The 12,223-nt window shown below is 39.4% G+C and overlaps 1 protein-coding gene across 1 annotated transcript; it reads right to left on the reverse strand.

Moving 5' to 3' along the window:
• Window positions 1-2,024: 2,024 nt before the first annotated feature.
• LOC149305604 (neurocalcin-delta-like) lies at window positions 2,025-11,513 on the reverse strand. The gene is made up of 3 exons (XM_089477172.1): window positions 11,136-11,513; window positions 6,778-6,883; window positions 2,025-2,122 (listed from the first exon to the last, which is right to left on the reverse strand). Exons 1-3 carry the CDS (start codon window positions 11,511-11,513, stop codon window positions 2,025-2,027), a joined length of 582 nt encoding a protein of 193 aa, XP_089333298.1.
• Window positions 11,514-12,223: the final 710 nt, after the last annotated feature.

A 12,223-nucleotide genomic window follows, 5' to 3' on the forward strand; every position in this document is an offset into this window, starting at 1 on the left:
AAGGATTCCATATTTAAAGATCCCTGTGAGGGTCAACAATAAAAATTATCCTCATCTGATTCTGAGGCTAATTTCCATTTATACATATATTTTCCCATCTCTTTGCCATGCTTCTTAATCATGGTTTCTAGAGGGGACCCCGGGGTAACTCTGGAGAAAAGATTTCCCATCTTATTCTCCTCTACACAAATCTACAATAGCGGGTTAGGCTATGTACTCTACAATAGCGGGTTAGGCTATGTACTTCTACAATAGCGGGTTAGGCTATGCACTCTACAATAGCGGGTTAGGCTATGCACTTCTACAATAGCGGGTTAGGCTATGTACTCTACAATAGCGGGTTAGGCTATGTACTTCTACAATAGCGGGTTAGGCTATGTACTTAACTTAGTTGCAACTTCTGACAATACCATACAATACAATAACTTACTTCTTATAAACATACAAAATAGAATAACATGCATGCATCTTACTTACTCAACTCTTATGGATCCCGTCATTCAGATAGGTACCCAGTGGCCGACCCCCGTATCCTCTACCCAATACTTTACACTAAAGGCTTTCTTTTAAAAGAGGTGCCTCTTACCTTTTTTTCAGATGAGCTCAATGTTGGGTAAAGGATCGTGAGTCTGCACCGTCTGGATCCTGAGTCCGAAATGTGGGATCCCGGACGAGCCCCCAACTGTGAATGCTCAGTAACTTTGAGACACAGATTCTTCCCAAAAGAGTTGAATAAGCAGATTTTATTGCTCGTGCACACGAGGGAGTGTCATCAGCCAGACTACTCTCCCTCAATGAAAACAACACATGTCTTATATACCTTTACAAACAAGACAGCTACGTGCTAAGATCTGTCTACGTAGCAAGTGTCCTGAAATATACATACAGAAAACCATTCATCCTATTATGGTCAGTTTATGTCAAAGACCATGTTTGCAGCTGAGATGATCAATCACTTCTGACCCCCCTCATTGTGGTCCTTGAATAGACTTGGTCAGTTTCTTTTAACTTACTTGGAGCAAGAAATAGCCAACCACCTGTCCACTCTTAACCTTTCATTGCACATAGAGTCACACAGAAAAGGACACTCAGGGTTAACATAAAAATGTCTGCTGAGAAGCTGAAGGCACATATTCAATATTCACAACAGGTTCACCCTTGCCAAAAGGTCAGTCTTTCTGAGGATCCCTAGGCAGAAGAGCCACTGTTTTTGAATGCTTTATGCCATCACCAAAAACTGTATAGGTTGCTATATATTAGAACAGTTTCTTTTGTAAATGTAAAACTTCATACAATTATAGGAAACAGAGTGCAATCGCCCAGAATTTTAATGCAATATGTTTTCAAATGGTACTAGGATTTTTGTATTGTTAAAATGCCAACTTAACAGGTAACCTCAATGCACCCAACATAAAATGAAGCACTCCTTTAACAGAATTGTGGAGGGTACAAGGATACTGAAACCCTCCCATATGTTGGTTTATAAAGCATCTTTCCAAGCATAAACCGTATAACAGAACTTAAACAATTTCAAGCAAATTTTACCCACTTTTTATTTTTGTTTGGTAAAAGCCTCCAGTATGCATCGTCCTAGCATTACAAACATTAGTGTAATCTAATAAGGGTCCTGACTGTTCACGAACTTTGCTCTCCATGACACAGAAACTATTTATTAACCCTCCAAGTGCCCGAAGCACTGTGTTGCCTTGCAATAGGTCGAGCAAACTCCCAGCATTCAAAAAATTAATTCCAAAAATATAACTACAAGGTTGTTGAACCAAGTACAACACTAAAACATTATATTTAACAGATTACATTGAAACAGCAGGGGAATTCAGATACTCTTTTAGTACAGCCTGTGTCCTGCTCAATCAAACGCTGAATTCACCATTTTAGTCATCCCAAATAATATATACCACAAAAAAGGATGTCCGGCCATAAGAAGCCTACACGATGACAAATGTAATTTTGGCAAAAAATAATATAAAACAAAAGTAGAAATGTACTCCATTAAAATAATAGGTTCAGAATTGTCCGGCACTGCTTGGGTCACACTGAAGGAGCCGGACAATAGACGGGTCACTCTTCGCCCCCTTGATGAATTCCTCCAGTGATAGCTTTCCTATGGGGGGAAAAAAGTTGCAAGGTGAGCTTAGTGATTAACATTTTTTCTTTTGTACAGTTAAATGGACAGTCCAGCCTTCATGTGCACTTTAATAATACGATAATGTAGAACATATCACTAAAACTTGATCCTGGTCCTGGCACTGATGTCCATCAGAGCACTTGTACACTCAAACACACTCCATAACAGATCTGGCCCATGAGTGTCATTAAAGGTAAAAGTACTATGACAGCCCAATGGCATTTGCCCGATTAGCCCGATGGTCAGTCTGGGCAAGGGAACAACAGAGTTGTTCACCCTAAAGGGTTAATATGTGTAATCAGCTGGATTACTTTTTTTCCCCTCTAATTAGTTTTAGCCAAGGGATTTTTATATATAGCTATATTGCTATGGTAATTACCACAAGTACTTCCGCTTGACTGGATCTAGTAAGAGTCAGTGTTAAAAAAAGAATACACTTAGCTACATGATTCCAATGTATGTGTTTTTGTCATGGAACTGGCTATGTGTTGTGTGTGATACATTTGTTAAAAGAAAAGTACCGGTATCATGGAATGTATTTATCTAAGTTGTAAGTCTGAGATGATTCTATATGACATTGCTAATGGGGTCTGTTTGTCCACAAACTTCATTAGTCAGCGTGTTCAGCTGGTTAACTAAAACGGAGCAATACTATTGTTTCCCACAGGTAGAATGATAAGGAGTCAGGGTACTTATCTCGTAGATTAGGCTAAGATAATAAAGTAATACAAAAACAGTACCTAAACACAGAGTACACCTTTAAATCTGAATAACAGACAAATGAGCCGTGCCATTTAGCTCATTCCTGATGAATGTTTTTTTGCTGGATCAGGTACATGAGGATATGCGGCTTGGCTTCATTGAGCAGAGAAACAGATTTATCACACTTACAGTATGTCCAAATTATAAACAGTATTGGACAAGCACCAATTTCCTATTGTTGCCGACGTGATTTCTGCATCACCAGTTCTCATTTATGTTACTATGTGAATAACTCTGTGTATATCCTGGACTCCAGACAGTATTAGTCTTTAAAAAAAATATTTTTGCTTTGAATTAGTTACAGAAAATGTTAATTAGTCTCAAGTGTAAATATGCACACACACGATTAATATGCTTTTGGGGGAAGAAACCAACAGGTTAATCGGCTGAATAATATATATAGGGGGGGCTGATGGGCCAAGATGGAGAACTTTCTCTTTTTTGTTGCACCAGAAGGGACTGTTGTTACCCTGGAACGGCCTCCGCTAGGCCTAGTCAGCCTGGGCCAAAATACATAGCTAATTACCACAGCAACGCAATAAAATTCCATTGGTTGCTATAGTGATTTTTCTTTATGGTAATAAGACCAGAAACTCATTTTAAGAATGCAAAGCTATCTTTCTTAATTCCTCTGTCGCTGAATTATATAGAAATAAATAAAGGATCACATATAACCACCTGATGTATCTTTATGGCAAAAATGACAACATCAAAACGAATCATAATGTATTCTCCTTCTGTCAGAATGTATTTGTGTACAGGGGAAGGCCGTGTCTGTACATTTAGTCAAATGTTCGTTACATGCCTGGAAATGTCAACATGATCGCTGCCCCAATACAGCGCCAGAGCTTAAGGGTCATCACAGGCGGTGAAGCAAGACACGCGTACATGTGCATCTCCTTAACCTGTAACACGCATCATTCTGCAGCTTGATTTTGGTCAGATAAACTGAAGAGGTGCATATTAATAGAAATGGCCACCAGAGGCATTTCTTCAATGGTTAATAGGCAATACTATTGTTGCATTTTAAGTATGTGTATAAATATTATATTGAATGTTTGTGGCCTTTTATGTATTGATTATGAAATAATATTTTATTTTTGTGTAATAATTAAATGATTATATAGCCTCTCAAAAAAGAGCTGTTTTAGCTGCACACATTGCGAACAGGTGTATAAAATCAAGCACATAGGCAGCCATTTCCATAGACAAACACTGGCAGTAGGATGCCACTTTTACCGCAAGCCACTTTGTCACATTTGATACATTTGTTTGGAGGATGTCCCGAGAATGCTACCTGCTGGAATACAAAGTGCCTACTGTAAAGTTTGGTGGAGGAAAGATAATGGCTGGGGCTGTTTCTCATGGTTTGGGTCCCTCACTTCCAGCTGAGGGCAATGTTAATGCTACAACATTCAAACACATTTTAGGCAATTTATGCTTCCAACTTTGCAGCACGAGTTTTGGAAGGTCTTTCTTGCATGACGGTGCCCCAGTGCACAAAGAAAGGTCCATAAAGACATTGTTTGAAGAGTTTGGTGTGAAGCAACTCGAGTGGCCCTCACAGAGCTTTGACCTCAACCCAGCGAATTAGAAAGCTGATTGCAAGCCAGGCCTTCTCATCCAACATCAGTGCGTGATCACTCTTTTTGCCTGAATGGGCACAAGTTCCCACAGATATACCTCAAAAGCCTTTCAAGTTGAGAAGAGGCTGTTATAGCTGTAAAATGGGGGCCAACTACATATTATTACCCATGGCCTTGGAAAGGGATATCCAAAAATCCCATATAGGTGTGATGATCATGCGTCCACATACTTTTGGTCATACTATTCAGGTGCACAAGAGATGCATGACCTATACTTTATGATGCTTTTTTTTCATTTCTCCACATTTAACATTTTTCCACATTAACTCTAATAAACTATGCATGGACAACATCCATTAAAAATAAAATAACAATAATGGGACTACACACAGCCTAATTTGTTAAACACAGATCTTAATTCCATGCTGAAATACAAGCAGGAGAAAATAATGAAGCATCCATATGGCAGCTTTTGTGACCTAAATACATATGGATAGGTTATAGGAAAGTACTCACAAAACTTAAAATTTAAGAACCAAAAAATTTTATTTATTCCTCTAAAATGTTGCTGTCCAGTTCTTATGGAGAAAGTTGATTTCTGTTCAATGAAGACAGCCTAACTAAAAGATTAGAAGCGTGCTATAAAAAGCTTGGTGACAGGTGACATGTTTTAGCAGATTGCTTACACAGTGATGGCTTTCTTCAAGTAAATGGATGCTTTTTTGGTACAGTAATTGCACAAAATGAGTATGATTTTGCAAGACATTTTTAGACTGAACAAAGCAAATATAAGGATATTCGCACAGTTCCAGGATCAAAAGTTCTATCTTTATTATATAAGCCATAAAGAGTGGATCAAAGAGTGAAGTTAATCTAAAGTTTGAAATTTTAGAAATGTTATGCAAGGCCTGATTTATACCTTAAATATGAGGGTTTACTAATCCACCCAGCATGGATTCCTGCCTTCTTAACAAGGGCCACCAGCTCTACAGCTTAAACATGGATACTCTTTTGTATAATCACCCACAAATTTCAGGTGTCCAAATTGCGTGTTGGGGGTATGTGGTGAGGGGCAGGGCATTCCCTAGAAATGGGCATGTCAATGCAGAAGTAGGTGGAATGGGAGGTGCGGCCACACACCCGCCTTGCCCGAACAGCCGCCTAGCGAAGCCAGCTTCCCGTTCCTGCTGACGTCATTAGACACCATGATTTAAGGTGGATATGGGGGGGGGGGGGCGTGTCAAGGCAAAGGGGCAACTGCAGAGGACCATTGGTTTCTCACCTCCCTGGGCTAGTCAGGGGAGATCAGAGATCTCCCTAGCGTCCCATGCTCCCCAGTGCCCACAAAAGCAGGACGGCACTGTGATTTAAATATCCATGATTGGATCACTTATGTGTTATGCAGTTCCATTTGGGAGATGTGTGTTGAACAAGACTGGTAAGTTTCAATTATGTTTTGGGATGCTATACTACTGGGATACAAGAAAGGTCTCATTCCCTTGGTTAAGAGTTCTAAGAAAAAGTATGAACTCTTTCACATCTCTGCCTGCCTTATCTACTTGATAACAATGGTGGCCATATCGATTTAAAAAGGAGTATTGTTGAGGTAGCAACTCCCACTATGGTACATAAGCTCTATAGAATAATGTAGAATTAGGGAACATTTCTCTTAATGGGTGGCACCTCGCCCATTTATCACACATTACTGTATCTGCCCCTTAGTGTGTAACTTCTTGATATGCTTGTCCTTGTGGTCTGCAGTAGAGTGGGCACTTACAAATGATGCGTAAAAAGTGTGAGGCTACGACAATGTGTCCAGTTTTAAAAGAATGATCTGGCTACCACACCAAACACGATTAATTTTTGCTTATCCCTCAAGGCTTAGTAAACATTTGATCATTTTTATTTGAAGGATCTTAGTTTGCTTTTTTGGGGACCACTGTTTCTTTTTTAATATAAATACTACTTACTTGCTTACTGGTGACTTTCTACTGACCTTTGGCAGTTATTAACATTGGGAAAGCATATTAATCTACCCAAAATATTTTTTCCTGGGGATTTAACACAGTGGCTCTATGCCTCTAGTCAGGGGTCTAGACTTAAGGAGAGGGCTTATCCCTCTAACGTAATTTATAGTTAACTTTTATTAACCACATCTAAAAAAAATCCTTTAAATTCTATGAGTAAGATTTTCTTCAGTAAACTTTTTTTCCAAGACATCTGCGGAAAAAACAATAGTTTCCCCAGTACTATAGCATTTGTGAAGCTGTGTTAGCCACGTACCATCTCTGTTGGTATCCATTTGCCGAAAGATTTTCTCTGTTCTTTTTTCTGGTGTTGACTCATCCTCTGGCATTTTCATTACAGAAGAAACCATCTTATAGATTGCCTGTGCAGGAAGAAGGGAAAAAATTGGATTGTGAGGATGAAACACAACTTACATTAGGCATGGATTTATTCTAAGAATAATTCTTTTAGCAGAGGCTGAAATTCCTCCTTTTCAGTAAACCAAATCATGGCAATGTATGAGAGCTCCTCTGGGCAAAGTCCTTCTACTATATTTATAGAAAGATTTTTAGCCTGATGAAAATAATGAAAATAACAGCCGCCTCTTGAAATAGCTACAGAGCTCATCGAGGAAATGAAAGAATGATTACAAAAAGGTAAAAAAATACTCGGAGAGTATTAACCAATATACTGTGTTATTTGCATGGAGCTTGAGCTTTTTTCTTTAAAAAAAAAAGTTAATTATTTAAGTGGCCGTATGATATTGCACATGGCTTCTAGAAGCTCCATATGCATCTGCAAAGGTCTATATTCCAAAAAGGTCAGTTATCCTGTTAATGGGCACGTACTATCAGGACTAAAGTAGACAGAGATCCAACGATACTTTATTAACATGATTTTTTTAAATCTGAAGATTATACCAAGATAACATAAAATAAGTGATCTTTTCCTAAGAGTATGGTTGGGTGATATACTGTATTTGCTTGATGACCCTGATTATAAGATGACCCCCTAAAATTTGAATATGAATTTAGGAAAAAAAGCCTGAATATAAGACTACCCTATAAGAAAAAAGTTTTACTAGTAAATATGAATTCACATGTAAATGTTGTCATACTTAATAGAAACTAATTAAGAAAAATGCATTTTTGGTTTTTATTTGCCAGCCCTCCTCCAGTTATGCACATATGCCCCCACAGATATGCCACTCCGTCTCCCTGATATGCCACTCTCCCTATCCATATGCCTTATACCCCTATATGCCACTCTGCCTCCCTTATATGCCTTATACTCCCTATATGGCACTCTGCCTCCCTGATATGCCTCCCCCCATTTGCCAATCTGCCCCTCTGGTACCCCCCAGACTTACCGATGCATCCTTAGACTTGCCCCCCGTGCTCCAGACTCCCTGGTGTCAAGTGGGGGCAGTGGGTGGACTTCATCTATGACGGAGCCCCGGAAGGTCACGTCACGCTGGTACTCCGTCATAGAAGCCCCAGCAGAAGTGCAGGCAGAAGTGGTGGTTGTCAGCGCACATAGTGCAGATGTTCACTGGCTGCCAGAGAGGAGGATCCAGAACCCTGCAGCGCTGCAGGGAATCCTCCTCTCTGGCAGCCAGTGAACATCTGCACGATGCGCACAGATAACCACCACTGCTGCTAGCCGGTACTTCCGCCGGGGCTCCTATAATGGAGCACTGGAAGGTCATGTGACGCTGGCTCTCCATCATAGAAGCCCCAGCAGAAGTGCTGGCAGTAGCGGAGGTTATCTGTAAGCACATCGTGCAGACGTCCACCGGCTGCCAGAGAGGAGGATCCAGGTCTCCTGCAGCTCTGCGGGGGATCTGGATCTTAGTCTTGTAGTCAGACCTCTATTTGAGGTCTCATTATAAGACGACATTGAATATAAGAGGAGGGGTATTTTTTACTGCATTTGCTCTGAAAAAAACCTTGTCTTATTATCAAGCAAATACGGTAAATCATAAAAGAATGATGAGCTATATGAGATCAATGGACTTATTTTCAATTCGTCTACCTTTGATACTCAAATCCCAATGTCCCTATATTTTCATCTGATGGCCCTCTTTACTAGGAACATGCTACCATGCTACCAATGTCCGACCACATAATGTCAGATTATGTGGCTCCACCAAGATTTCTGGAGTCTCTCAGAGCGGTCAAATGTTAACAGTCATGTTGAGTCACCCATATTTGAGTCGGCCCTACTTTGAGAATCTGTATTGGCCTGGGGGTAATTTCCCCCTTGCCATTTGTGCTGGCCTGCCCCTTGTGTTTATAGATTAAATGGTGTAAACAAAATACATTTCCCTACTTCAAAATGCTTTAAAGAATGACATAAATATCAGTCTGAGAGGTAAATAAAAGGCCACCCACACAGAGGCGTAACTAGAAACCTCAGGGCCCCGGTGCAAGAATCTGTTGAATTACACAAGTCCATGCAGCCAAACGACACATTAATCATCCATAGGATCAGGCTATAGAGAGTGCCTGAACTAAATGGCATTATTTAACGCCACATTTTTGGTTTACATAGGCTTACAAAGCTAGCAATCTCTGTCTAGCAACCAAACTAATGTAGAGTAATAAATACGAGGTCTCACATAAGTGCTGATTTTAGGTAATCCGAGATAACCATAGGATCTGCCAGAAACCCAGTATTTGAAAAGGAAGTTCTTCTAATTGCCCAAGCTGGCACAAAATATGTTCAGGACTGCATCTTGCAGACAATAGGTAATCAGTTATCATCAATCTCTGATCGCAGCAGCTGCTGTGGAATATTGAGGCAATTCTGGTGTAAAGTTTTAAAAGTGTTACCACCGCCATGGCAAAAATGAAATAAAACCGCATGCTGTGTTCTTACTCTTTTGCAGCATGTGGCCAAGTATATTGTGCCAGCAGCCTCACAATAAAGGTTGGCATCTGCAACATGAACAAAGATAAAGGTACATGGCAGGCACCGTCAGCCTGTGGTGGCCATTCTAGACTTCACACATCACCAGCCATTTCCATACCCCTGGTCTTTTACCCTCTCTGTCGTCGGGATCTCCTTCTTTCCTGTTACCGGAGGAGTCCTACGATGTAACCTCGACTGTTCTAATCAGAGCGAGTAATGCCTACATTTTATTATATCTTAAATGAAATGCAGCCAGGTCCTTTCAAGATTTTTTAAAAAAGAAATTCTATTGAGTTTCAAAGTAGCATTGCAGTTGTTAGTTCACAGCTAAAAGTGCTGAGCGGCACAATGGGTCATTTGTGTATTGTGGCAGTCATATTGCTAGGCAGCTCTAGTTCAATATTATGTGTAATTTATTCTCAGCTATGCAGCCAAGAGTAATGAAACGCCCAGTAAGTAGTTAGCTGGAAGGACGGCTATACAAATACAAGCGGAACAATTATTCAAGGAAAGTAATGTTAATGTCTCTGGCGGAAAAGGAGACAAACTCAGGCGCGGCAGTGTTTGTGTGTGTGGGCTGTGGCATTCATTTAAGATTCCAAATGTAAATTGAAATGAGGAGAATAAGAAGGTGTAGATTAGCTGGGGGGGGGTCTAATACAGAACTGTGAGTCTTCGGAGAATTGCAACACTGCATTGAAGACAAATTTGGCTGCTATTACTTTTCAGGTTCGGCCCTATAATACAAGCAAATTAGGTGATGGCCTTGGGCTAGTAGGGTGTGCTGCCCTGAAGTTCCTTCCTATGTCTGCAAGCAAATGCCTGCATGAAGGGGGCATCAGCGGCAGAGTTTTCAGAGGGTACTGGTGCTACTTCATTTAACTCTTCTGAGTACCAGCGGGTGTATATGTTTGGTTGAAAATTTTAATTATTCAGGAGGAAATAAAAAAGGGACACAAAGGGCAGTAAAAGGGTTGATTTTCGTTCCATGGTTAGTTATACTGCTTACTTCCTTGGCAGCTGCTTCCTGACTTCAGACTGGCAGCATTTCCAAGTCGCGTGTGCAAGTGCAAGTCAGATTGTAAGGTGAATTCATAAAATAATATTATAGCAATGTGGTTTTAACATTTTTTTTCCTAATTAGTAAACCTACCCCTATGACTTTAAAAAAAAAAATAATTATATCTATATATATATATCTATATATATATATATAGGCAGCTTTTAGCATTAATTACTCAAGACCTACAGCTTGCGCTCTTTGTGGATCAGTGAAATTGTGTAGAGATACCTTATTAAAAGTTAATGTCATGGAACCTGAGATCACTGGCAGTCTGTGGCAATGCGAGCATTAACTTATTAAAAACTGACCTGAAGACTGCTTCCTTCACATCTTCTCCTTACAAAGGCAGTGAACAGCCGGGAGAGATAACTTAATGAGGAGGGAAATCATGAAGCTCCATGTATGATTACCTTACTATAATTTGTAAATACCATTAACCATTATTAGGTTTATTTATATAAAATATGTAAAAGATCTGCTTTAAGAACTATTTTAAAGAATGTAGTACTGTCAAAAGCAAAGAAAAAAAATGAATAGTGTTTAGATTGATATAAAGGAAATTAAATAAAAAGTAACAATGAAAAAATAAACCTCTAAGGAACAATAACTTTGGACTGCTGATGTCACGTACAGTCAGGTTTTGACATAAGACACTTACTTGCACTATTTCCAGCATTTCTGATTTGCTAATATAACCATTTCCATCCAAGTCATACATACTGAATGCCCACTTCAGCTTCTGCTCCAGTTTCCCCCTGGAGGTCACGCTCAAAGCTATGATAAATTCTCGAAAATCAATTGTTCCATCTCCATTGGCATCAAAAGTGCGGAATACATGTTCTGCAAACTTGGAAGCGTCCCCATAAGGGAAAAAGTTCCCATATATTTTCTTAAACTCCTCCATGGTTAAGTGTCCACTTGGGCAGTCTCTCAAGAAGCCTTTGTACCATTCCTGAATCTCGTGCTCGGTAAAGTCTGTACTTTCTAGTAAATCCTGCATGACCTCAGGACGAAGTTTGCTGTTCTGTTTCCCCATGTTGATGTGATGTTTTCACCTAAACACAGACAAAGACACATTTACTCATTGATTACCAAAACATTAATCACAGTAACATAATTATTAAGAATCTAGCAGAGCTAGGTATATCGGAGTCTCTGTTCAAGACCCTAAAGGGGACAACATGAGATAATCACTCAGATCCTTTGAAGGATGTTTGCATAGCTGGTATAGTACGGTATACGTCTAAAAGTGGATTTTAATACATATATAGTGCTTCTTTTAATCAAAATACGAAAAATGTATATATTTATTTGGACCAACACAGAAAAAATTAGCTTTTAGGGCCTCAGAAGGCTTTCCTTCAGGTGGAATGATCCAGTTTTAGAAGAGAAGTCAGAGGTCCAGGAAGATTGACTAACTAAACACTTTAATCTATAAACAATATTACATAGGTTGTAGGAGTTGAATAGAAAAAAAACTGAAAGCTAATTCTCATGGGCCATAGCTGTGCAGGGATTTCAGTGATATGCTTGATTACGTTAATAAAACAATTTCTAAAATTGACAATTACATATCTTATTTGACCCCTTATCACAAAAAGGCAAAAAAATCAGGACGTAATTTCTCCCTTGTTTAAAGTTCCACAATGTATATATTATTGTTACAGTTATAAACATCCTGCTTTGCTAACAACACATCCAGTTCTTTGTTCTAAGATTCTTATCTTTACTGTTCTTACCAAGGAT

Source organism: Sceloporus occidentalis, unplaced genomic scaffold, assembly GCF_023333645.1.
Source record: "Sceloporus occidentalis isolate IW3139 unplaced genomic scaffold, rSceOcc1.0.p SCAF_11, whole genome shotgun sequence".
In the NCBI taxonomy this organism is placed as follows: domain Eukaryota; kingdom Metazoa; phylum Chordata; class Lepidosauria; order Squamata; family Phrynosomatidae; genus Sceloporus; species Sceloporus occidentalis.

Excerpts from the sequence above, each read along its gene's own strand:
- LOC149305604 (XM_089477172.1), bottom strand. The coding sequence starts at position 11,513 with ATGGGGAAACAGAACAGCAAACTTCGTCCTGAGGTCATGCAGGATTTA. Across the intron at positions 6,884-11,135 it reads AAATGCTGGAAATAGTGCAA|GCAATCTATAAGATGGTTTC; the intron begins GTAAGTGTCTTA and ends CTTCCTGCACAG. Across the intron at positions 2,123-6,777 it reads AATGGATACCAACAGAGATG|GAAAGCTATCACTGGAGGAA; the intron begins GTACGTGGCTAA and ends TTCCCCCCATAG.